The 26853-nt window shown below is 41.3% G+C and overlaps 1 protein-coding gene across 1 annotated transcript in view; it reads right to left on the bottom strand.

Moving 5' to 3' along the window:
• The window catches only part of LOC126360830 (dentin sialophosphoprotein-like), an 89964-nt gene that overhangs the window by 18918 nt on the left and 44193 nt on the right, over positions 1 to 26853 (bottom strand). The window contains exon 5 of the mRNA XM_050007742.1: positions 14011 to 14194. Within this exon, the coding sequence (XP_049863699.1) occupies positions 14011 to 14194 (184 nt within the window). The remainder of the gene's footprint in view (positions 1 to 14010; positions 14195 to 26853) is intronic.

Below are 26853 nucleotides of genomic sequence, written 5' to 3'. Positions count from 1 at the left end.
ACTGTTCCCAGGTGCCAGCGACCGTTGCTCACAATGATCCTCTAGAGTAAGAGCGTAACCAGTGCGACCAGAGACCATCGAACCGTTGGTATAGGCCACGGCAGATCTGGGAAACTCGGCAAGGAGAGAAACAAAGCGGCGGCGGAGGGCCGGAGGAGGGACCGAGTCTTTCGGAGCCTGTGCCAAATCCAGCCGAATGCATGGTCGGCGCACACACCAAGGGGGCAGACGGAGATTGGCCCGGAAAACAGGCGGGAGAGGAAAAAACTCAATCCCACACAGTAGAGCCCGGATGCGAACCGCGATCGTACACCCTGACCGGGGCCGCCTGTCTGGAAGATGGACGATCGAGTGCGGGAACAGGAGACGGTAGTTGGGATGCCCTGGCAAGCTACAAACGTGGGCAGCATAAGTGGCCAGAAGTCGGTCGCGCCGGATCCGCAATGGAGGAACACCAGCCTCCACAAGTAAGCTGTCAACAGGGCTTGTCCGAAATGCTCCTGTGGTGAGTCGGATCCCGCAGTGATGGATGGGATCCAGCAATTGCAATGCTGATGGCGATGCCGAACCATAAGCCACACACCCATAATCAAGGCGGGACTGGATCAGCGCTTGATACAGCCGGAGAAGGGTGGACCGATCGGCACCCCATCCGGTGTGGCTAAGGCAACGGAGAGCGTTTAAATGCCGCCAGCATGTTTGTTTAAGCTGCCTAATATGAGGCAGCCAAGTCAACCGGGCATCAAATACCAGTCCCAAGAACCGATGCGTCTCTACCACAGCAAGAGGTTCACCGTCAAGGTAAAGGCGTGGCTCAGGGTGAACCATGCGACGCCGGCAGAAATGCATAACGCAGGTCTTAGCGGCCGAAAACTGGAAGCCGTGTGCTACAGCCCACGACTGCGCCTTGCGGATAGCGCCCTGCAGCTGGCGCTCAGCAACTGCAATGCCAGCGGAGCTGTAGTAGAGGCAGAAGTCGTCTGCATACAACGAAGCTGCGACGGACGATCCCACCGCCTCAGCGAGCCCATTGATCGCAGTTAAAAACAGGGAGACACTGAGGACAGACCCCTGTGGGACCCCGTTCTCCTGGACCCGGGAGGAACTATGGGACGCAGCAACTTGCACGCGGAAGGAACGAGACGACAGAAAATTCTGAATAAAAATCGGGAGCGGGCCCCTAAGACCCCACCCATGAAGTGTGGCCAGGATGTGATATCGCCAAGTCGTATCGTACGCCTTCCGCATGTCGAAGAAGACGGCAACCAGATGGTGGCAGCGTGCAAAGGCTGTACGGACGGCAGACTCTAGGGAGACCAGATTATCGACGGCAGAGCGGCCTTTACGGAACCCACCCTGAGACGGAGCCAGAAGGCCTCGAGACTCGAGGAGCCAACTCAACCTCCGGCTCACCATACGTTCTAGCAACTTGCAAAGAACGTTGGTGAGGCTTATGGGGCGGTAGCTGTCCACCTCCAGCGGGTTCTTGCCAGGTTTCAACACGGGGAGCATGATGCTTTCTCGCCATTGAGACGGGAACACACCCTCAACCCAGATGCGGTTGAAAACATCTAGGAGGCGTCGCTGGCAATTCACAGAGAGGTGTTTCAGCATCTGGCTGTGGATGCGGTCTGGCCCAGGAGCCGTACCAGGGCAAGCAGATAGTGCACTCTGGAATTCCCAGTCGCTGAAAGGAGCATTGTACGACTCCGCGTGGCGCGTGTGAAATGAAAGCCTCCAACTTTCCAACCGCTCTTTCCGGGAGCGGAAGGCCAGTGAGTAATTCGTAGATGCGGAACACTGAGCAAAATGCGCTGCTAACCGATCCGCAATCGTGTCGGAGTTAGGACACACCACTCCATTCAGCGAAAGCCCAGGGACAGAGACAAGCGGCCGATAGCTATGGAGTCGCCTAATCTTAGCCCAAACCTGCGATGCAGAGGTACGGACGCCAATGGTGGAAACATACCGTTCCCAGCACTCCTGCTTCCGTTAGCGAATAAGGCGTCGGGCACGGGCACGGAGCTGTTTAAAAACGATGAGGTTCTCCAAGGACGGGTGCCGCTTATGGCGTTGAAGAGCCCGCCGGCGATCTCTAATCGCCTCTGCGATCTCGGGCGCCCACCTAGGCACAGTCCTCCGCCGAGGGGACCCGGATGAACAGGGAATCGCAGATGCCGCCGCAGAAACGATGCCGGTGGTGACCGACTGAACCACCGCATCAATGGTGTCATGGGAAGGAGGTGTGATAGTGGCGAGAGAGGAGAACAAGCCCCAATCAGCCTTATTCAGAGCCCATCTGGAGGGGCGTTCAGAAGAGTGACGCTGTGGTAGTGACAGAAAGATGGGGAAATGGTCACTACCACATAAGTCGTCATGGACACTCCAGTGGATGGATGGTGAAAGTCCGGGGCTGCAGATAGAAAGGTCGATGGCCGAAAATGTGCCATGGACTACGCTGAAATGTGTCGGCTCTCCCGTGTTTAAGAGGCAGAGGTCAAGCTGCGAGAGAAGAGTCTCGACATCTCTACCCCGGCCAGTAATCGCGGCGCTACCCCACAGGGGGTTATGGGCGTTAAGGTCGCCCAGTAACACAAAAGGAGGAGGCAGTTGTGCTATCAATGCAGCCAACACATGACGCGAGACATCACCATCTGGCGGAAGATACAAACTGCAGACAGTAATAGGCTGAGGCGTCCACATCCTTACAGCGACAGCCTCTAAAGGTGTGTGAAGAGGTACACATTCGCTGTAGACAGAGTTAAGGATGTAGACGCAGACTCCACCAGATACCCTCTCATAAGCTGCCCGGTTCTTGTAATAACCCCGATACCCACGTAGGGCAGGGGTCCGCGTTGCCGGAAACCGAGTTTCCTGTAGGGCAATGCAGAGGAAAGGGTGACTGCTGATGAGTTGGCGAAGCTCAGCAAGGTGGTGGAAAAAATCGCTGCAGTTCCACTGGAGTATCGCTTTGTCCATGTCCGAAAATGGCGTGAAGGGGCCGAGGAGGCAGATCACGCCACTGGGTCACCTGCTGCCACCGATGGAGGACCAGTACAATCTGCTTCCATGGTGTCCGAGGGTCCGGCGAGATCCAGATCCTCAGCGGACGCCCGGATCTCCACCTTATCCTCGGACGCAGAGCCTGTAGGGAGCAGTGGGGTGGATGCCACCGCGTGTTCCTTGGCCTTAGAGGTCTTCTTCTTCGTCTTGTCTCTCTGGTCCTTGGGTTTCATTGGCTGGGAGGGCTCCAGCGAGTCAGTCTCCGGGACGGAGGAGGAGTGGGAAGCCCTGCGACCAGCCGCTGGTCTGCTTTTCTTCCATTGGCTGATGTCACCCTTCCCAGAGGCGGAAACCTGGGAAGGAAGGGACCCAAGGGACCCTTTCCGTGCTATTCGAGCCGGGGAAGTTTGAGGCTTCCCCAGCTTAGAAGTGGGGACTGATGTCCCCGATGGTTGGGGGGTTGCTGCTCCTGAGGCAGGTAGTGCAGGAGCAGCAGGGAGTGAAGTGCCCCCCACCATCAAGGGGGCAGGTGTAGCATTCCGGCTCTGAGAGGTGGCAGTCTGAGGGAGAGCTAATGGGGCCATAACAGTAGTAGCCACGGCGTAAGAGGTAGTCATTCGAACAGGATGGAGGCGTTCGAACTTCTGCCTGGCCTCAGTGTATGTCAGGCGGTCCAGGGTCTTATACTCCATGATTTTGCGCTCTTTCTGGAAGATCCTGCAGTCCGGCGAGCAAGGCGAGTGGTGCTCTCCGCAGTTTACACAGATGGGAGGCGGAGCACATGGAGTATTGGGATGTGATGGGCGTCCACAATCTCGACATGTGAGGCTGGAAGTACAGCGGGAAGACATATGCCCGAACTTCTAGCACTTAAAGCACCGCATCGGGGGAGGGATATATGGCTTGACGCCACAACGATAGACCATCACCTTGACCTTCTCATGTAAAGTATCACCCTTGTAGGCCAAGATGAAGGCACCGGTGGCAACCTGCTTATCCCTTGGACCACGATGTACGCGCCGGACGAAGTGAACACCTCGCCGCTCTAAATTGGCGCGAAGCTCATCATCGGACTGCAATAGAAGGTCCCGATGGAATATTATGCCCTGGACCATATTAAGACTCTTATGGTGCGTGATTGTAACCGGAAGATCCCCCAGCTTGTTACAATCGAGTAACCTGCGGGACTGGGCGGAGGACGCCGATTTGATCAAAACCGAGCCCGAGCGCATTTTGGACAAGCCCTCCACCTCCCCGAACTTGTCCTCTAAGTGCTCGATGAAGAACTGAGGCTTCATGGATGTAAAGCATTCACCATCAGCTCTCGTACACACCAGGTAGCGGGGCAAGTATGGTTCGCTGGCATCCTTAGTCTTTCGTTCCTCCCATGGTGTAGCCAGTGAGGGGAACGATTTGGGGTCATATGTAGTTGCGTTGTATTGAGCCCTGTAACGCTTAGAGACTGCTGGCGGCTGGCCGCCAGCAAGAGATGATGTACCACGCTTCATTGCGGGTCATCCGCCCTGATGCCACCTACTCCGACCAAGGGCCCTCCCCACGGGCGCCACCCAGCCTCAGCAACGACCACTTGGCAGGATGGCCATTGCCGGGAGTCCCAATGCCCCAAGGAGATAGGCATCTACTCCTTGGCATACGTGGGGAGTTAACGGCGCTGGCATCAGCAGAGCGATCCCTGTGTAGTCAGGGGGCTACAACCAACAGGGTACATGGCGGCCCCACCACAACGGACTGGCTACCGTGCTGGATTTCAGGTGATGTAGTCCAATATCGTCATTGGCGCATAAAGCGACACAGCATAGCAGACTGCAATAAACTGCACCCAAGAACAAATCCACGCCCAAGAGATGGTAGGTGAGCGGGACTGCTAAGCGATGACGACAAACCTGGCTAGAGATGGTAATGCATGATGGACACATCGCTCCTTGTAAGGCGCCCTTCCCCAATCGGCTCGCTCTTCGGAAAATTTAGAAGGATGGAGGTCAAACCCGTTAGGGGACCATCTCACAAGGCCAAAACGTTTGAGACTCCTTTTAGTCGCCTCTTACGACAGGCAGGAATACCGTGGGCCTATTCTTACCCCCGAACCCACAGGGGGTTGATAAAGTTACAAAGTGGTGCAAAGACTGACAAATTCCTTTAAAAGTTAATGAATGTAAAATTCAGCACTTCAAAAAATGAAAAAAAGCAAAGTATCCTAAGAAAACAATACCAATGAATCACAACTGATATCAGGCAACTCATTTAAATACCTGGGTGTAACAGTTTGCAGATATGAAATGGAATGATCACATAGATTCTGTTATAGCTAAAGCAAGTAGCAGACTTTGACTCATTGGTAAGATACTGGGAAAATGCAAATCAATTTACAAAGTAAACTGGTTACAAAATACTCATGTCACTCATCCTACAACACTGATCATGTGAGTGTGACATCAGTACAAATAGTACTACAAGAGCATATTGAATGTATACAAAGAAGGGCAGTTTAAATGGTCAGAGGTTTATAATAGAGATGCTGAAAAACCTGAACTGTCAGATGCTTCAAAAGAGACACCAACTCTTCTTTGAAAGCCTGCTTCCAAAGTTTCAAGAACCAGCATTAAGTGAGTAATCTGTGAATATTCCACAATTCCATAGACATCAACTGCAATGCTTCTTCCTATGCCCAATATGGGCAGTTCACAGTATTTTGAAATGTATAAGATTCTTCCAGGATCTGTCCTTGTTCCACCCTTGTTTTTCACAACAAGCTGCAAGCATTTAACATCCACTACTGGATAAAAGTCTCTTATAGACTTTCTGTTTCTGATACATTTGGACTTAATTTGGAAAACTTTATTTAGTTTTCCATAAGCCTCCCAGCCACGTTTTTTACACTCTATTGATTTAGTTTGCTCTTCATTTAGTTGTGATCTAAAGCTGCTTATATACACAAAAATCATCGACTGGTTCCACGACTTTATTGTTAATTTGTAATTTTATCTTTTGGATATGTTGCTTATGAATTATTGAAGTTTTATTGCAAGAGACTTTTAAACCAACTTTCAAACATCCTTTATTAAGTTCTTCCACTCACTGATAAAGTTTTAACTGCACTAGACATGAACAGTTCAATTTCTTTCGCAAAAAAAAGTGATTCACAAATATGTTCCATTAGCCTGTGTTCATTTTCTGTTTTCACAGACTAAAGATCTCAAAATTTCCACTAGGACTGCTGAGAATACTTTCAGTAATGTGGAATTTCCCTGTCGGATTCCTCTTTCAATGTTGAGTGTTTCACTAAAATGATTCTGTTACCAACTGTAGCACTGATGTCTATACTGTTCCGTTTATAATATACAATGAAACAATGTCTTGTTTCTCAAGAACTGCTAGAACAGATTTTATTGGTACTAAGCCAAAAGATTTGTCCTTATCTATGAATACCACCAGATAAAATCCTTATCTATGAATAACACCAGATAAAATGATAGTTCTTCCTCACTGCTCAGCTGTATAATTTCCTTCATTACTTCCAAATGGTCCACTGTGTTCTATTCACTACTAGAGCCAGATCGCTGATTTGTCTCATTCAAGTGTAAACATACTGTACATTACAGATAGGCTGCTGACATCTCTACAGCTTTTCTTGTCTGTATCTGGATTTTTTTTAGTTTTGGGGAGCCATCTTCTTTCACAACTATTCTTTAAATAATTTTGCAAGTAGTTTCTGGATTACACCACCTTGATCTCTAATCATGTCTTCTGAAATATCATGAGCTCTTGGTGCCTTCCTTTTCTTCTGACTCCGAATAACTTCACATGCCTCACGCCTGCCATTACTTCTGGAATGTCATTCATTTTATTATTGGCTATCTGTGTTTTTTTACTCAAGTCAAACTATTATGTTCCTATTACTGTAAGTTTAAATAATATTTTCCCTGGTTCTATCTGAATCTTTTTTTCTGTTGTTTGCATAAGTACCTTTGCTATAATTGCTTTGTCTATATTTGAATAACCTACATTTTCCATGACAATGAACTTCAAGTATCACAAACAATTATGCACTTTCTATTCTTGCATAAACTCTCACATCTTACAAGTCTATGATCAATTGTGCTTTAGGAGTGTCACATCCTGTATGACTATTTGATAAAATGTAGTCACTTTAATTTTCAGTTCCATATTGGCCTTGCCAAGTCCCTTTTCACTTTATTTCCTTCTGCGAGAATGTGTTAAGGATACAAAATGTTATGCATGTGCAAAAGTAAACAGTACTGAGCCTCCGATATTCAAAAGTATTCTTTCCCAACAATGTTGGCAACACTGTGTTTCAGAACAAGGTGTTGGCAGTAGAATTCACAATAGTTTGTCAAAGTTGGCTGAAAACTCTTCTTTTAATGGCATTTTGAAATGAGTATCTGTATTCCAAATCACCTGCAAGGTGAGGAGCACAATATGGTTTCTCTTTGCAAAAGGAAATGTTCTGTTCCAGATTTTTAATGAAATCAAAACAGTTGATGAGGATATTGTGATGAACCACAACTAATGTTACAAGACGTATTGTTAGTTTGAAGTTGCCAGAACAGATGATCAATGGAATGGGAATCTCTCAACTGTGACTGATAAGATGAACACAATGTTGCAAGAAGTCATTACAGAAACACTCAGTTTTCAAAAACTACGTGTGAGCTACATGCCAAAACAGCTCACATACCAATACGAAGTCAGCATAATTGCATCTTGATAGGAATTTCTACAGCTCTCCAAACTGAAATCTGAACTATTATTCTTCTTTCTTAGGACTGGCGAAGAAATGTGGGTAGCCTACTACATACCTGAGAAGAAAAGACAATGTAATGACAACATCCCTCCTCACCATCAATAAAAAATTTTAAATTCTTGTTTCAGCTTTAAATAATCATCGACTTTGTCTTTTGGAATGGTAAAGGGATTGGCTTCATTGAATTTCTGCCTCAGGGGGAAGAATTAATACTGAATTGAGGATTATAGAGAAGAAAAGAAGGGGAATGCTGATGAAGAGTTTGCTTCTTGCAAGAAAATACAATTCCCCACACAAGCACCACAATACTGCAACTCTTGGATTCATTCGGTTGAGATGTCATTAATCATCCAGCTCAAAACCTTGATTTGCCATCTTCAGATTTTCATCTTGTCATTTCTCTGAAACTGTTTACGAGTGAAAAAGTGTTCTACCAACGATGAGGTTCAGAATGCTATCAGGACACGTTTTGATGAAGATATCAGAAAGTTCATCCATCAGGTCACAAAGTGTATTGAAAATGAAAGTGACTATGCTGAAAAATAGTGTTTGATGTATTTCCTAAATATATTGGCTCTTGGATTTTTAAGCAATTGAGTGGTCTTTATTGCTGGGCATTCCTCACAGGTGTCGAGGTAGCAAATTGAGCTACATATTTGGAGGAGTTATGCTGGGAGTATAAGGAACATATAAAAAGAAACTATGAGACTTGTGTATCTGCAAATCATGGCAAGGACGTTATTACAGTCATATCAGTGGAATGAACTCAAGGGAGAAACTGCAACAACAAGAGGAAAATTAACAGTTTACATAGAAATCAGATAACAGTAAATTAACATATGAGCTTGTGGGCTTGTCATAATTTAGTGGTTATATAGTCAGAGATGGATTTGAGGAATGCAAGATACACTTTTGATTGATGTTCACCTCCATCTAGTAAACCAGAGTTACAGTTATTTTTAGCACTGTTAACAACACCATGGAAACCACTTGCAGCATGTGTGTTTAGTCTTATGACTACAGTCAAAACTGGTAATAGCATTGTGAAATGCTCTTGTGAGTGTGTACAACAAAATCTAAAAATAACAGAACCCAGGATTTGTCAGAGAGTTGACGAATTAGTTGTGGGAACGAAAGGATCTGGTTGTGATTCACCTATGGGTTGGCATAAATCTAACGAGATCAACCTTGTAGGTAACGTGATACAGGGTTGGTTTCTAGAGAAGGTTTTTACCATCAGGTATGGCAGCGAATGGGGGGAAAATGAGAAATAAGAATGTGTTATGATGGGATATGATTTGAATGAGGGAGAACTTGGAGAACAAAATGCTTGGCAATGTAAAGAGCAGATCATAGGCTAGGAAGACAGACACAGCGGGCAATGGACGATGAGCATCAGTGTAAAGATGTTGGAACGTCCTTCAAGGGAACTGCGAGGAGATGATGAAAGGGGTGTCGGGAATGGAAGGTCACAGTCTGAGAGATGAAATAAGGACCTTCTTCACAACATTACAGGAAAGAGAATCAGAACTCACTGAAACAGGAATATCAGTTTGTATCAGAATTTGTAGAAATTTTTCAGTGTAGGGAAATAATTAGCGGGAAATGAGTCTACAAGATTACTAGATGAACACATAAGAAAGGATTTACTGTGGGAAGATGAGACCAGTATATCTGAGATGAAGTGGCTCTTAGCTGTTACTAAATGTTAAAGGTGAAAGAGAAGGTCCCAGTAGTTAGAGAAAATGTAAAGAACCTCATTTGAATTTATTGTTGGGATTAAAGAGTCATAGAAACTCCAGTGTGTGGTGTGAGAAATCTTGGGAGCTACAGACAAAGTATATCAGTTTGGAAGTAAATATATTTAAATATAACATGAATAGTAGCAGTGAGACAGCAATTTTTAGTACCACCACAGCTGAACATTGATATCATTATAAGAATGCACTGTATAATAAATACCATCTTACCATACTCTGTGGTGAGGGCAATTTTTTGTGCTACAAGGGGTTAAGTTCTATGTACAAGGACCATCTGGAAAATAAGTACTATTTTGTTCTTCTGCAACTGTACCCCTAGTGTCACCTTTATCAGACCGCATCTGATGATCCAGCCTTCTTATCACGAGTTGTCACTGGCGACGAGAGCTGGATTTACGTTTATGACCCAGAGACAAAGCAACAATCATCCCAGTGGAAGAGCCTGGGCTCTCCAAAACCCAAAAACGCGAGACAGGTGAAGAGCAAAGTGAAGAGCATAATAATAATTTTCTTTGATACCAAGGCAATTGTGCACAAAGAATTCATCCCATCCAACTAAATGGTGAATTCCGCGTACTGCTGTGACGTTTTGCAATGGCTCTGTGAAAACGTGCAGCGACGACGGCCCGAACTTTGGCGTCAAGGGAAGTGGCTGCTGCATCACGACAACACACCCTGTGACACACCCTTGCTCACCAGGACCTTTTTGGCAAAAAACAACATGGTGGTTGTACCCCACCCACCATATTCGCCAGATTTGGCACCTTGTAACTTCACGCTGTTCCCAAAACTGAAACTCAAGTTGAAAGGCCATCGGTTCAACACTCTAGAGATGATTCAAGAATCATTTCTGATGGTGATAAACAACCTCAAAGAACAGGACTTCCAGAAAATGTTTGGCCAGTGGCTGAAGCACTGGGACCGGTGTGTACATGTGGATGGCAACTACCTCAAGGGCGATGGTGACCATTAGACCAAACAAAAGGTTTTCAACAGATGGCAGCACCAGTCCCGAAAACTTTGGGCAGCACCTTGTATTCCCCTATACCCATGTGTTAAAATTTTGGTCCAAAACACACCATCCCCTGTATCTATGAGTTACATTTCGCCAGACTGAGAGTCAATGACTCTCTCTGATTAGCACTGTTGTTTCTCTCTTCCATTGTCACTGTTCTCTCTGCTACTCTCCTGCAGCACAAAAATGCAAAGTATGTTTGCATGTCACAATTTTTGGCAAGATGAGGAAACAAACACAATAAACAATACTAGAATGCATAATTAATCATGAAAATCTTAAGTGTGCTAAATATTTAAGATTTAGATTTCATTATTAATTATGCGTTCTAGTATTGTTTATTATGTTTGTTTCTGAATTAACTTATAACATAATAACAATAATAATAATAAACTACACAAATTCATATGTCAAGAAAAATTGTAAATCATTTGGTATATTGTTATTATCCTAGGCATGAAGAAATGGAGCCAACTACGCGAGAAAAGGTAAGTAAAAAGTTTATTGTAAATGCAAATTTGGCATACGATGACATGGGTGGAGACCGTGGATGTTATTTGAAGACAAATGTTGATGGTGTTGAGACAGCAACCAGGTGCGTTTTTTATTGATCCGTTGTCCTAAAATATAAATAATGCATAATTATAAACATGCCACACAGATGGTTGTGTTACAGATTTGCATTGGGATGTGACTTATGTGAAATGTCAGTTTGGAGTATTTGTTTTTATAGTTTTCATCCAACAGATGATGTTCGTAGTTTCTGCCACATTCTTATCATTGCATATGTAAATTTGTATCACTGAGCACTTTAAAAAGTACCAATAAGTGACACTGAGCAACAAAATGAAACCAAAATAATTAATACAGTTGTTCATAATAACGGATATAAACTCATAATAACAGAAAAACTCCACAACAAAATGCAAACAAAAACCACAGATCCACTTAACAGCAATCCACATAACATGCACTCCAAACCAAATCAGTGTGCCACAGAAGCCAAACCTAAATATGCTGCTCTCCCATACAGAGGCCCTCTATCATACCAAATAGCAAACTTATTTAAAAAGAAAAATATCACAATCAGCTAACCCAAAAATAATAAATTACAACAAAAAGTAATCCATGATGTAAATACCTCCAAGAGTCCCTACAGTAAATCAGGAATATACAAGCTCAAATGTGATACATGTCCAAAATTCTACATTGGACAGACAGGCAGAAGTTTTGAAGTTAAATACAAAGAACACATTGATGCTTTAAGGCTTAGCAAGTTTAACAAATCTACATTTGCAGCCCATATTGCTAAGGAAAACCATTCAGTGAGAAACATTGAGAACAACTTAAAAATTTTTACGTCTATCAGAAAAAGGAGCCACTATGAATATATTAGAAGAAATAGAAATAAAATAAAAGAAGTGCCCCAGACTATACCCTTAATGTAAAAACTCAGTTAGCTAACACCCCTTCCCTGAAAAATTTCCAAAAATTATTTTCCACCCTCCAGAGCAACTAGTATTCCTAAACCTATCTGTAGACCAAGTAGCAAATTTATATTTTACTACAATTGACAGGATGCTAAATGTAAATAAATAATGTATTGTCTCACCCAAAAAAACTTTGACATGGAACATCTATATAATTAATGTAACAGTATTCGCTCTAATATTCACAAAATCACTGTCTCTCTGTACTTGTGTAAAAGGCGTTTCAGTTGCATAAGTGAATATATGATCCTTTTCCAAACATGGGACATCTTTATAATGTTACAATCTATCATAGCTTCTTTGACACTCATATCTTTGTAAACACTTTGTATCTATCAAAACATGTGGTGCATCTTAGAAATGTATTCTTTGATAAATCTAAAGTGCTCAGCAACACAAATTTACATGTGCAACGATAAAAATGTGATGAAAATGTATTCATTGACAAATCTAAAGTGCTCAATTATACAAATTTATGTATGCAATGATAAGAATGTGGCTGAAACTACGAACATCATCTGTTGGACGAAAACTATAAAAACAAATACTCCTAACCGACATTTCACATAAGTCACATCCCAATGCAAATCTGTAATGCAACCATCTGTGTGGCATGCCTATAATTATGTATTATTTATATTTTAGGACAACTAATCAATAAAAAATGCACCACATGTTCTAATGAAAGCATGAAAGCTGTTTGACGATGAATTGTAATGATTCGAAACCGGTAGCGGTACCTTTTGAATAAAGGAACCTAAAATAAATTTGTGGCGGGTTCCTGTCTCTACACCATCAACATTTATTGTAAATGTTACTCCTCTCAAATCTTATGAAAAGACTTCTTAATCGTAGACAGTAGTGACAGTAAACGAGGGAGGGGTAGATCACAAAATGATGGCAGCACTTTGAGTGGTTATCACCCATCGCCAATGAAAATGGCAATATTTGCATATTGTAAGTTAAATATACAATAACACAAATAAATCATGTTCCCTGTAAATTTATATCCATAAGTCTCTCTCATTGAGTGTGGTTTTGTTCACCACCATATTGCTTCAAGAAACATGGATTGAAAGAATGACACCCCTCATATCTACATTATATTATACAAAACAGTGATAAAGAATAAACACTTACTAATTTGTAATATTGGGAGAATGAAATAATGACTGGAGCAGCAAAAATACCATTCAACCAAGATAATATACACCTGAAGTTTCAAATCTGGTCCTAGCTTTCTGAGAAGATATAACAGACATGGTACAACAACTGAGTGGGTAGGGAAAGAAGACTAGACTATATTATTGGAACAATACGAAATCTTAATAACTAGTACAATGGGATGTACCCTCAGCCATACACTTCACAGTAGTTGGGAGAGTATAGATGTACATGTAGAATATAAAGACAATCATTAAATTCAGAACTTTACTATGCAGGAAGGTATAGATATTCTCTTTGATTCATAAAATATAACCACAATATCTGTTCTTATCATCACAGTTTTGAGGACTGCATGACAAAGAAAAGTTTCAGTCAACAGTTTTTTGTTACTTGTGCCCTGAAATAACAGACTGGTACATAAAGTGTCACTGTCAGAATTGGAGACCTTGACTAAGCATATCTGTAGCAGGTAATGTTCTCTATTCATATGGAAATACAAAATTTCATAACATGTCGTACAAATGTTTGAATGGTGTGGCTACCAACTCAGCTAGAGCAGAAAATCATTTTATATGGCTGAATACATATGCATTACACAGATTCTACAGATTAACATTCAGAGTATTAACTTTGTTACTGTAATGGTGGCATAAACTTTTTTATTAATTATGTGAATGTAATCATTCCAGAATTAGTGATATTTCATGGGTCGAATCAACTGATTTCAAGAATATAAATAAACAAGCACTCAAGTGTCTGCATGACTAGTTAAGCCTAAATGAAGATCCATACCCCGAAGTGTCCTATTCTGAGTTTCAGTTGTCACCCTGTTATCTAGCTGCTCTGAATCATCTGAGGTGTCAGCGTGAGAAGTCACTCTTACATGTGGTGCATGTAACACAGGTTGTATTTGTTCTGAGTCATCAGAACTATCCTCGTCGGGTGGCAACGAAGTTTCTGCCTTCTTATTTTGTACCTGAAATTTAAATGAAAATTAAAATTAAATTTCCTGAAGTCACTGACTGTAAACTAATTTATTCCACAAATAAACCTTTAAATAAAATGAAACAATGGAAAATCCAAGTTGGAATGTACAGTATTATAAAAAGGATAGTTGCTACTCACCATATAGTGGAGATGCTGAGTCACAGATAGGCACAACAAAAAGACTGTCAGAAAATGAGCTTTTGGCCAACATGGACTTTGTCAGAGATAGAAAACACACACACACACACACACACACACACACACACACCTGACCACACATCTCGGATGAATGCCTTGTTGGGCAAAAGCTTTTTGTTGTGCCTGTCTGTGATTCAGTATCTCTGCTATATGGTGAGTAGCAACTATTCTTTCCATAATATTGTTTAAATAAAATTAAATTCACATACAATTCTAAAGGCTCATCTATATCAGCCACGTAGACTACCTGATAAAAAATGTCCAGGCATCCCTATGTGATACGGATTGATCGCTAGGTGTCACGAGAGGCAGACCTGCCACTACAGAAGGAAGTGAGGAGTATTGTGTTGTCAGTAGAAAGCAGTAACAGCAAATTAGGGCAGTCAGGACAGCTCAGTGATTTCAGACATCAGCTAATCATTACATCACATGGGTAACAAATTCATAAGGGACATTTCAACCATTCTAAAGTTTTCCAAACTGACTGTTGATGATGTGATTGTGAAATGGAAATGCGTAGAAACAATTATTGCTAACCCAAGACCAGGCACACATCATGTGCTAATTGCGAGAGTCGGTCGAGCATTGTAGAGGCTGGTAATAAAAAATTGCATCAAATCAGCAGAAGGAATAATCCCCGAGTTCCAAAGTGCTGCCACAAGTTCAGCTATCACAATGAATGTGCACAGGGGGTTAAAAAGAATGGGGTACAATGGTCGAATAGTTCATTAGAAACTAGACATTTTATAGTCAATGCTAAGTGATGCTTCAGGTGGTGAAAAAGTGATGCAACTGGACAGTGGATGACAGGAAATCAGTCACTGGGGGTGGTGAATAATGCTATAGCCCATGGATCTGATGGAAGGGTTTGGGATTGGGAAACACCTAGTGAACGTTACCTGTCATCATACATAGCACCAACAGTGAAGTCAGTAGTAGGTGTTACATATGGCATGGCAGTGGTTTTCTTGGTTACTGGAGTTGAGAAAGTACTATATGCGGGAGAATATGAATACATTTTACAGCACTGATTACTGTGTACAGTATAGGGAAAGTTCGAAGATGATGATTGATTGTATCACCATGACAGTACACCCTGTCATAGAGCAGCATGTGAAACAATGGTTTGTGGAGAATAACATTCTTGAAATGGATAGGCTTGCCCAGAGTTCCAACCTGATCCCCATAGAAAACCTTCAGAACGACTTATTGTGTTGACTTTGCTCTAGACCTCAGCATCCAACATCACTATCATCTATTGTTTCAGTTACTGAGCAAGAATGGGTTACCATTCCTCCATGTACATTCAGACATCTTACTGAAAGTGTTGTCAGCAAAGTGTTGCGGCACAGGGTGGACAAACCTCCCTCCCTCAATGGTATTGTATGTCCAGATCCTTTTGATCGTAAGGTGTAGTTTTAATATATCACAGAAGTTAATGTTAAGAGTACAGACAGTTGAAGAGCGAAATATTTTTTTCATGACATATTGCACTAAAATGTTATTGAGTGGAACTAAAGGAGACACTTTACTCTTTTCTATGTCATGCAGATTGACTAAAATGGGTTGATGATTGTTATCTGTCTTTCCTTCTACACCTGACCTGCTGGGAAAATATTTGAGCTCAATTACCTACGTGACATGCTCAACATATCACTTGACATACAATTTATGTCCTCTACATCCTTTGTGTTTATATTACCAATCTATCTCTCTGCTTGAGACCTATCATAAAATATTTCTAAGCTATTTAATAACATTAATTCCATGTTTTACAAAGTACAAAATTATGAACATCCTTCTATCAGATTCTTTATTTTCCAAATATCTCTACTTAGAGCTGTCACATTGATTATAATGGCATATGCAAAACTATTATTAAAGCTAATTAGTCATTACTCTACCACAAAATCAATTTTTATTGCTTTTAATTTTATGAATATATTCACTGACTTATTCCACATCTCTATAATTGGTTGTGAGTAAGTTATGTATTCAATTGGCCCCTAACAGAAAGCTGTTGCATTCATGACAAATGAGCACACTTTTTAAAACATTAAAAAATTACAGATTCCAGGACAAAGTGTATAAAAAAATCACTAAGAAGCTTATACTTCTGTGTTAATATTAGACAATGGTGTTGTTGTGGTCTTCAGTCCTGAGACTTGTTTGATTTAGCTGTCCATGCTACTCTATCCTGTGCAAGCTGCTTCATCTACCAGTACTTACTGCGAAGTATATTCATCTCTCGATCTCCCTCTACGATTTTTACCCTCCACACTGCCCTCCACTGCTAAATTTGTGATCCCTTGATGCCTTGATGCCTCAGAACATGTCCTACCAACCGGAACCCTTCTTCTTGTCAAGTTGTGCCACAAACTCCTATTCTCCCCAATTCTATTCAATACCTCCTCATTAGTTATGTGATCTACCCATCTAATCTTCAGCATTCTTCTGTACCACCATATTTCGAAAGCTTCTATTCTCTTCTTGTCCAAGCTATTTTTCGTCCATGTTTCACTTCCATACATGGCTACACTCCATACAAACACTTTCAGAAATGACTTCCTGACACTTAAAGCTATGCTCGAAGTTAACAAATTTCTCCTCTTCAGAAACGCTTTCCTTGCCATTGCCAGTCTACGTTTTATATCCTCTCTACTTCGACCATCATCAGTTATTTTCCTCCCCAAATAGCAGAACTCTTTTACTACTTTAAGCGTCTCACTTCCTAATCTAATTCCCTCAGCATCACCTGACTTAATTCGACTACATTCCATTATCATCATTTTGCTTTTGTTGATGTTCATCTTATATCCTCCTTTCAAGATACTGTCCATTCCGTTCAACTGATCTTCCAAGTCATTTGCTGTCTCTGACAGAATTACAATGTCATCGGCCAACCTCAAAGTTTTTATTTCTTCTCCGTGGATTCTGATACCTACTCCGAACTTTTCTTTTGTTGCCTTCACTGCTTGCTCAATATACAGATTGAATAACATCGGAGAGATGCTACAACCCTGTCTCACTCCCTTCCCAACCACTGCTTCTGTTTCTTGCCCCTCGACTCTTATAACTGCCATCTGGTTTCAGTACAAATTGTAAATAGTCTTTCGCTCCCTGTATTTTACACCTGCCACCTTTAGAATTTGAAAGAGAGTATTCCAGTCAACATTGTCAAATGCTAGAAACTTCTAAGATAAGTCGTAAAGTCAGTATAGCCTCATGTGTTCCAACATTTCTACGGAATTCAAATTGATCGTTCCCGAGGTCGGCTTCTATTAGTTTTTGCGTTCGCCTGTAAAGATTTCACTTTAGTATTTTGCAGCTGTGACTTATTAAACTGAAAGTTCGATAATTTTCACATCTGGCAACACCTGACTTCTTTGAGATTGGAATTATTATATTCTTCTTGAAGTCTGAGGGTATTTCGCCTGTCTCATACATCTTGCTCACCAGATGGTAGAGTTTTGTCAGGACTGGCTCTCCCAAGGCCATCAGTAGTTCTAATGGAATGTTGTCTACTCCCAGGGACTTGTTTCGACTCAGGTCTTTCAATGCTCTGTCAAACTCTTCACGCAGTATCATATCTCCCATTTCATCTTCATCTACATCCTCTTCCATTTCCATAATATTCTCCTCAAGTACATCGCCCTTGTATAGACCCCCTATACACTCCTTCCACCTTTCTGCTTTCCCTTCTTTGCTTAGAACTGCGTTTCCATCTGAGCTCTTGATATTCATACAAGTGGTTCTCTTTTCTCCAAAGGTCTCTTAAATTTCCTGTAGGCAGTATCTATCTTAGCCCTAGTGAGACAAGTCTCTACATCCTTAAATTTGTCCTCTAGCCATCCCTGCTTAGCCATTTTGCACTTTCTGTCGATCTCATTTTTGAGACGTTTGTATTCCTTTTTGCCTGCTTCATTTACTGCAATTTTATATTTTCTCGTTTCATCAATTAAATTCAGTATTTCTTCTGTTACCCAAGGATTTCTACTAGCCGTCGTCTTTTTACCTACTTGATCCTCTGCTGCCTTCACTACTTCATCCCTCAGAGCTACCCATTCTTCTTCTACTGTATTTCTTTCCCCCATTCCTGTCAATTGTTCCCTTATGCTCTCCCTGAAACTCTGTACAACCTCTTGTTCTTTCAGTTAATCCAGGTCCAATCTCCTTAAATTGCCACCTTTTTGCAGTTTCTTCAGTTTTAATCTACAGTTCATAACCAATAGATTGTGGTCACAGTCCACATCTTCCCCTGGAAATGTGTTACAATTTAAAACCTGGTTCCTAAATCTCTGTCTTACCATTATATAATCTATCTGAAACCTGTCAGTATCTCCAGGCTTCTTCCATGTATACAACCTTCTTTTATGATTCTTGAACCAAGTGTTAGCTATGATTAAGTTGTGCTCTGTGCAAAATTCTATCAGGCGGCTTCCTCTTTCATTTCTTACCCCAATCCATATTCACCTACTATGTTTCCTTCTCTCCCTTTTCCTACTGACAAATTCCAGTCACCCATGACTATTAAATTTTCGTCTCCCTTCACTACCTGAATAATTTCTTTTATCTCATCATACATTTAATCAATTTCTTCATCATCTGCAGAGCTAGTTGGCATATAAACTTGCACTACTGTAGTAGGCATGGGCCTCGTGTCTATCTTGACCACAATAATGCATTCACTATGCTGTTTGTAGTAGCTTACCCGCACTCCTATTTTTTTATTCATTATTAAACAAACTCCTGCATTACCGCTATTTGATTTTGTATTTAGAACCCTGTAGTCACGTGACCAGAAGTCTTGTTCCTCCTGCCAACGTATTTTGCTAATTCCCATTATATCTAACTTTAACCTATCCATTTCCACTTTTAAATTTTCTAACCTGCCTGCCCAAATGAGGGATCTGACATTCCACGCTCCGATCCATAGAATGCGTTTTCTTTCTCCTGATAACGACGTCCTCTTGAGTAGTCCCTACCCAGAGATCCGAATGGGGGACTATTTTACATCCGGAATATTTTACCCAAGATGACGCCATCATCATTTAATCATACAGTAAAGCTGCATGCCCTCGGGAAAAATTACGGCTGTAGTTTCCCTTGCTTTCAGCCATTCACAGTACCAGCACAGCAAGGCCGTTTTGTTTAGTGTTACAGGGCGAGATCAGTCAATCATCCAGATTGTTGCCCATGTAACTACTGAAAAGGCTGCTGCCCCTCTTCAGGAACCATGTGTTTGTCTGGTCTCTCATCGGATACCCCTCTGTTGCGGTTGCACCTACGGTAAGGCCAGCTGTATTGTTGAGGCACGCAAGCCTCCCCACCAACGGCAAGGTCGCAAGGTCAATAGTTCATTGGGGGGAGGGGGAGGGGAGGGGGTAGTAGACAATGTAACACTTGTAATTTTTACACTGTGAGGGTCCCAGTGGGAAACAAAAAGGGTCATTAAAAATTTGATTAGGCTACCCCCTGACTAGCAGAGAAAATTGATTACATGTTTCACAATATCCAGAAAGCCTAAGGTACAATTAAGCACCATTATCTAGTAAACAAAATTCATATTTATGGAGTAGTGAAACAGGCATATACCTGGATGGAAGGCATTCTTATGAATAGAACCCTACATGTCATTCTTCATGCAGTGACATCGTAACTACAAGTAGCATAAAAGACACCTCAAGGAAAAGTGTGGTAGGATTGTTACTTTTCACAGTTTATGTAAATGAATGGCAGAGAAAAATTTATGTTCTTTGTGGCTGTTTGCTTGGCTGTAAACAGGAATGTCATATGACTAGAAAATTATTACAAAATGCTGGAAGACTTGAAGATAAATTGAATTTGGTGTAAAGGTCCACAACACCAATAAACGTAATCTAATGTGTGGCATGATCGATGATCAGTAACAGAAATGAGTCACAACCATAAAGAACCTAGTAGTATGTGTTTGGAGCAACTTAAGGTAGAATGAATGCATAATTCTAACCATAGTACAGTTGGCTACCACTCAGTTATTTATCAGAATAATCTGAGGAATTGAAATTCAGCCGCAAAATTCGTGTTTTATTCAATCACATAGCATCCTTGTTTGTATGAGATGTTAGCTCCCCAGTTTTGAAGTGCTGAGAGTGAGTTGCATAAAGTATATGGACAGAAGAGTACAGCAAACACTGTATAGAGAAGAAGCAGCTGTGATAAGATGTGGAGAACATAAAGAAGAAGCTACAATTACACAGAGTGTAAAACACGGCTGCTCATTTTTACTGTCTTGTTCAGTAGATATACTCAGAGGGGAGAGACTAGGAGCTATGAGAGGAATTAAAATTCACGTTAAGAAAATAAGAGATTTTCAGATTTGCTGATGATATCGCAGTGTTAATTGAAGATCCGGAACAATTACAAGTGATTCTGGACAAAATGGAAACCATCCTCAGTTCTTCTTAAACAAGTATCACAAAAATCAATAAAGGTAAAATGAGAAAGTTAGTGGTGATCAGACAAAGCACCATTGCCCAATGCTCACTTAACAATGAGAGGTTGGAGATGGTCAAATCCATTATTACATCCGATGGAAATCAAGGAAAGATATTGTAAGGCAAATCTACCGCGCAGAAGCTGTGTTTAACATGAGAAGAAACCTTATCACATCCAGCTGCATAGGCAAACATAACAGTAAAGACCTCATTTGTTTGTTAGAGTGTGCTGCTGTATGGAAATAAAACATGGACACTTGGAGAAGCAGAAAAACAGAAAATAACAGCCTTTGAGACATAGTGTTACCACAGAATGCTCAAGGGTTCTTGGGTAGACACAATATCAAATGAAGAAGTGCTCCAACACAGATGGAACACAGGGCTGGCCATCTGCTGAGACATTATGGTATCATTATTAAAAGTAAGACTGAAGGGATAGTAGAAGCAAAGAGCGCAAGAGGCGAACTGAGACTAAAATACATAAACTCGACTATGGAGGATACTAGGTGCACCACCTATATCATTCTGAAGAGGAAGGGTGAAGACAGAAATGCATGGAAGCAGTTGCTAACCAATCTGATGCTTGAAGACCTAAGAAGAAGGCACCCTTATTAAGTTGGCTTAATGGAAGAAATAGAAAACATTTAAAGAAGGGCTGCACAGTTTGTCACAGAATAGGCAGTTTGAAAGTGTCATCAAAGCTCAGTAAAAGATGCTACCAGAAAGGCAATGTGCATCACAGAGAGCCTTACTCTCAAAATTCCGATCGCTCATGTTCCAATACGAGTCAAGAAACATACAGAGCGTCTAGGTTAGACAAGTAATAAGATAAAATGTAATAACTTCAGATGTATCTGATATTTCTTGTGATGGTTTGATTCCACACATGTGGTAAATCAAAACGTTTTCTGTGTTTGCTTGTGGAAAATGCCATTTGAGCATGTGTGTACTCCTTTATTCATCTAAACACAAGTCAACAGCCATGGGGACTCCACAGCAGAAGGTGTTCTTTTTGCTTTCTCTTATGGAGCTAAAGTCACTTCATCCAATCATTAGATTGGGAGAGGCAGTCCATCGATTGCTTGGCTGCCTAGAAGCCCATAAATTAAGTCACTTGATTCAACAAGAATCAAGTGTACCAGACACCAGTTTGTGATCTATCAGATCTGTGCCATTACATTTGTGCTGCTATTGCAAATGTTACAGTTACAATATTTCAAAACACTTGAACAGAAATGGAATACAGATTAGATGTCTGTCGCATCACTCATTGTGCACATATTGAGGAGAATTAGGTGTGTAAAAAAACATTTTGAGTTACGATACTTGTAGGAAAATACCGTCAATAAATATCTCAATTACTTCTCAAGCTATTAGATATTAAATTATTACATGATTAATCTGGGCACCCTGTATTACTTCTTCAAACTTATATTTTTCAGTGCATACCGACAGTCCTGATGTAGGAAATGGACAGCGAGGAGGTGGGCGAGGGAGTGGGGAGAAGGGGGTGAATAATTCTGATATACCAAGTACCCTCTGCCACACAACATATAGTGAGTTTGAGTAGAATTATATTTGTGGACATTAATGTAGCATTGCATTAGGAAATAGTACACAAAGCACAAGATTCTACTCTTTTGGGGGTATTTATTAACTCTTTTTTTGCTGCAGACGTTCTTGCTATATGGCGAGCTGAGTGCTGCATCATTATTGCCTATTGCCTAATGTAAGAATGTGGAGTCTTGCAGCAGGAGACACCGAATAGAAAGTTTTTGGGTTTCCAAGTGATTAAAATTAAACAAGCTTTCAGCCAAGCTCTCCTTGGCCATTATCAAGTGGTATCATTGTCAGTAGAATGCCGGTTTGCCTTTATGCACACTAGCTGCCAGCTATGGTGTCACTAGTGCTCCCATCAACTCCAAATGTGGGCATGTGTTGCCTCAGTATTCAATGTGCCAGCTCCAAACACATGAATGCTCGAACCCACGTTGTGGTGAGCTGCAGGCCAATCTTATTATGGGTTTACAGGTGAATTTTATTTAAATGCCTTCTTTAATTACACAGTCCCAGAAGCTGTTAGTGCAAGCCACAACAGAGGTTTTGTCAGATTTTGTGTGGTGATCATACTCTAAAGCATGCTCAGTTAAAGCAGATTTCTTGGAGTAGCATAGGTGATAAAATCTCTCATGTTCGTTCTTGTGTTGCCCAACAGTGCATACTGTTTGTCCGATGTAAGACTGGCCACACCGCAAGATATCCTGTAGATCTCAGGAGACTTGCTGCATCTCCCACTGGTTTCAATAATTGTCAGAGGCCTGAAGGTCGATTTGATCTCATGTCTTTTCAGCAGATGGCTTATCTTGCCTGATATATAGCCACAGAAGGGTAAGGAAGCAAGTTGCTTTTCCTGCTTCTCATAGATTATTTTATGGTGATTCTTGCCTGAAATAATTTCATTTATTTCACAAACATTTTAGCTATTGATCCTGAAGATCTTGCATTGGTGGCTCAGCTCATGGGGCAAGTTATCAGTGTCTGATATCATTCTTGCAGCACAATGCACCAATGTTTATAACACAGTACACTTGTGTGCCAGGTGGTAATGACTGATGGCATGCGAGTACATATTGGTGTAAGTATATTTTCTGTAGATGCTGTGATGAAGGCATCCATTTTGTTTGCAGTGGATGAGGACATCACGGAAGAACAATGCTTTCTCATAGCTACAGTTTCCCAACAAATTTCATCACAGAAATGAATTACAGAGAAGGAGAAAAGTCCAGTCATCTTTCACAATGACAATACAGTGTTGGGTCAGTGATATTGAGGATGAGAGATATAGGCATGTACGCAATGTTGGCACTTAAGAAAGGACTCAACTTCAGACCTTTGCTGTGGGACAGCCCTATCTGTAAAATAATAAGTGGTGCAGAACAGGCAGTTCACAAGCTACCAGGTGAGGCAGCGGATAAACACAGTGTGAAATGAGCTGTACTCTCACTAAAGCAAAGCTACCAGCACCCATAATGACCAAGGCTGAGCACAATGACCTGTGTGCAGTACTTGATAATGAAAGGATTGTGGTCCTTCCTGCTAGCATGGGCAAAGCAGCCGTGCTTATGGAATATGCAAACTACAATATGAAGACCTGTTTGCTACTGGACAAATATACTTGCGAGGAAAGCTTCCACGTGACCCAACACTGATGATAATAAAAAAGCATTTGAGTTTCTCAAGCACTCATTGGTGGAAGGTGTTTTGTCGAGAAACCTAAACCACTTCTCATTATTTACCGAAGATCCACAAGAATGGGATGTCATTCTTCCCACCATACCCACCACTGGTTCACCAGCATACAAGCTGCTGAAGTACTGGGGCACTCTCCTTGCTCCACAGGTGGGACACTGGTGAATGTCACAGTAAAAGCTCAGTCAATTTAACCCAGTTTGGGGGGGGGGGGGGTGTCACTTATGATGTGGTGGTGCTGTTTACGACTGTGACTACCGAAGACTCTTTTGACCTAGTATCCCAGTTCTTTCACATCATCTTACTTTCTTTACAATGTCTAGTATTATGATCGGCCAGATGGACTTGTTATGGGAAGCTTGTTAGCTCTAGCTGTTGCAAACCTCATCATGGAGAATTTTGAGGATATTGCCTTAGACACAGCGCCATTAATGCCTAGCTATTTCTTTTAATACGTTGATGACACATTCATCATTTGGCTTCTTGGACGTGATAAACTTGATGAATTCTAGGAACATCTCAACAACATTAACAGTAACTTCCAATTCCCCATGGAGGTAGAAAAAGACAATGCATTACCCTTCCTCAGTGTGCTCGTCCACTGCAAACAAAGTGGATGCCTTGGCCACAGGTCTACAGAAAATCCACTCACACCAGTATGTACTTACCCATCATCAGCCATCATTTCCCAGCACAGAAACACACTATTTTACAAACATTGGTGCAAGATACCTTGCAAGTGTGGCCACTCTTATGACAGACAAACAGTACACAGTATAGAACAATGTGGGAAGGAGCACAAGTGGTTTTATTGCCTACACTACCCTGAGAAACCTGTTTTAACTAAGCATGCTTTAGAAAACTGTCATCTTGTCAAATTTGACTAAACCTCTGTTGTGGCTCATACTACAGATTTCTCAGACTGTGTAATTATGGAAGCCATTGAAATAAAAATCACTGATAACATCCTTAATAGAGATGGTGGCCTGCAGCTCAGCAAGCATGGTGAGGGATCCAGTGATTACTCGGCTGAAGCAGGGACATCAAACGCCTAGTCAGTGTCTGCCCATACACAGCAATGAGCACCAGTGACATCACAACCAGCAGCTTGTATATGTAACGGGCATACCAGCAGCCCACTGGTAATTGTACCACTTGGTAATGGCTAATGAGTCCTTGGCGAAAGTCTACGTAATTTTAACCACTTGATGTAACTGGAAATCCGAGATCTTATGGTCCAGTTATTGCCTAATGCATTTACCTGGCCTAAACAGCCCATGTCAAGCTTTTATGTATGGTGGGCCTGCCCGAGCAGCCTGTCTCACCCTGTGCTGAATATTTCTGAATTGCTTTCTGCGAAGTCTCCTTCAGTCACTTTAAAATTTGTCACTGCCGAGAGGACCTTTACAGTAGGTGTAAAAATTAGTTCCTGATTTTGTGTGTCTATGAACAAACGTAGTACTCAGAGACAAAAAGATACTTCAATAGTTCCTAATCTGATTTTGGTAACCCACTCCGATAGTGTGTTGATTTATAAACACAACAGTAATTCGGTGTTCGTTAACATCTCTTGTTGATAATACCTACTGTACTGCATACATTCATCAATTTACTAAGTAAAGAAATAAACAAATTTTAATTAACTTCTCATGGTTGGGATTCACAGTCATATAGTATTTATTAAAAGACATCATAGTCGCCATTGACTGTATAAAATATTTATTGTTACTATTACAATTTCTAGTAACACTGCAAAGTTACATTTTGTCATTATATAACATGTACTCATGCCAGATAGTTTTATATTCTCACAGAATGTAACTTTGCAGTGTTACTTGAAAATGGCCATAAGGTCGAAATTGCAATAGTAACAATAAATATTTTATACAGTCAACGGCAACTATGATGTTTTTTAAGAAACAAATTTTTATTTTAGTCAAGCAGATATTTTTGGATCATACACTGTCAGTTATTTTCTGTTCACATTTAGATTGTACTGTTTTGTTGCGTGTGAGGGATGAAAGTCATAATGACACCATTTTCCTTTACGAGTCAAAAGTATCCTATTGCTTTGTTATGGTGAACAACATATATTGATTATCTGTAACATTGTTTGAGTATTGGGATTTGTTGTCACCCCATTAAAAACTTTTGAACTTCACTTTTATTATATCATGAGATTTATTTGGTAGTTTCATGATTGATTTTTTAATAAATTAATTGAGTGCTTCATCACTGAGGGTGACAGGCTGCCTATCTATAACAGCACGCTACATATCTAGTACATCAATGGAAAAGTTCTCATTCCGTTAAAAGTGTTGGCAATGTGTTTCTTAAACTTCTTATTATTTCTTGTCCATTTAGAATGGAAAAAGTTCTCTGTCACTCAGTTAGTAATATTCCATAAATTTAATGTTACTTTTTAAATGAGGTGTACATAATCCAAAATGTTCAGCCTTCCCTGTGTATTTTCTGAAACAACATTTTGTTCATAGACAGCAACAATGGAAAAGATGTGCATGCACCTAAAAAGTTTATGGAAATGCATGAAAGCAGCAGGTATTGTGTGCACTTTTCCAATACAATCTTCAGGGCAATGGAAATCAAGGTGTATGATCATTTTCTCATCATCTAAGGATGTCACATTAAGAGAAACTTGAAAATATTTTATGTTGATATATGAAATGTTTAATATCATAAATAAATGATCATTGTTGTCTACCTG

This window comes from Schistocerca gregaria, chromosome 1 (assembly GCF_023897955.1).
Source record: "Schistocerca gregaria isolate iqSchGreg1 chromosome 1, iqSchGreg1.2, whole genome shotgun sequence".
In the NCBI taxonomy this organism is placed as follows: Eukaryota; Metazoa; Arthropoda; class Insecta; order Orthoptera; family Acrididae; genus Schistocerca; species Schistocerca gregaria.
The sequence above is the reverse complement of the archived record's forward strand: the minus strand, read 5'-3'. Positions and strand labels throughout refer to the sequence as shown.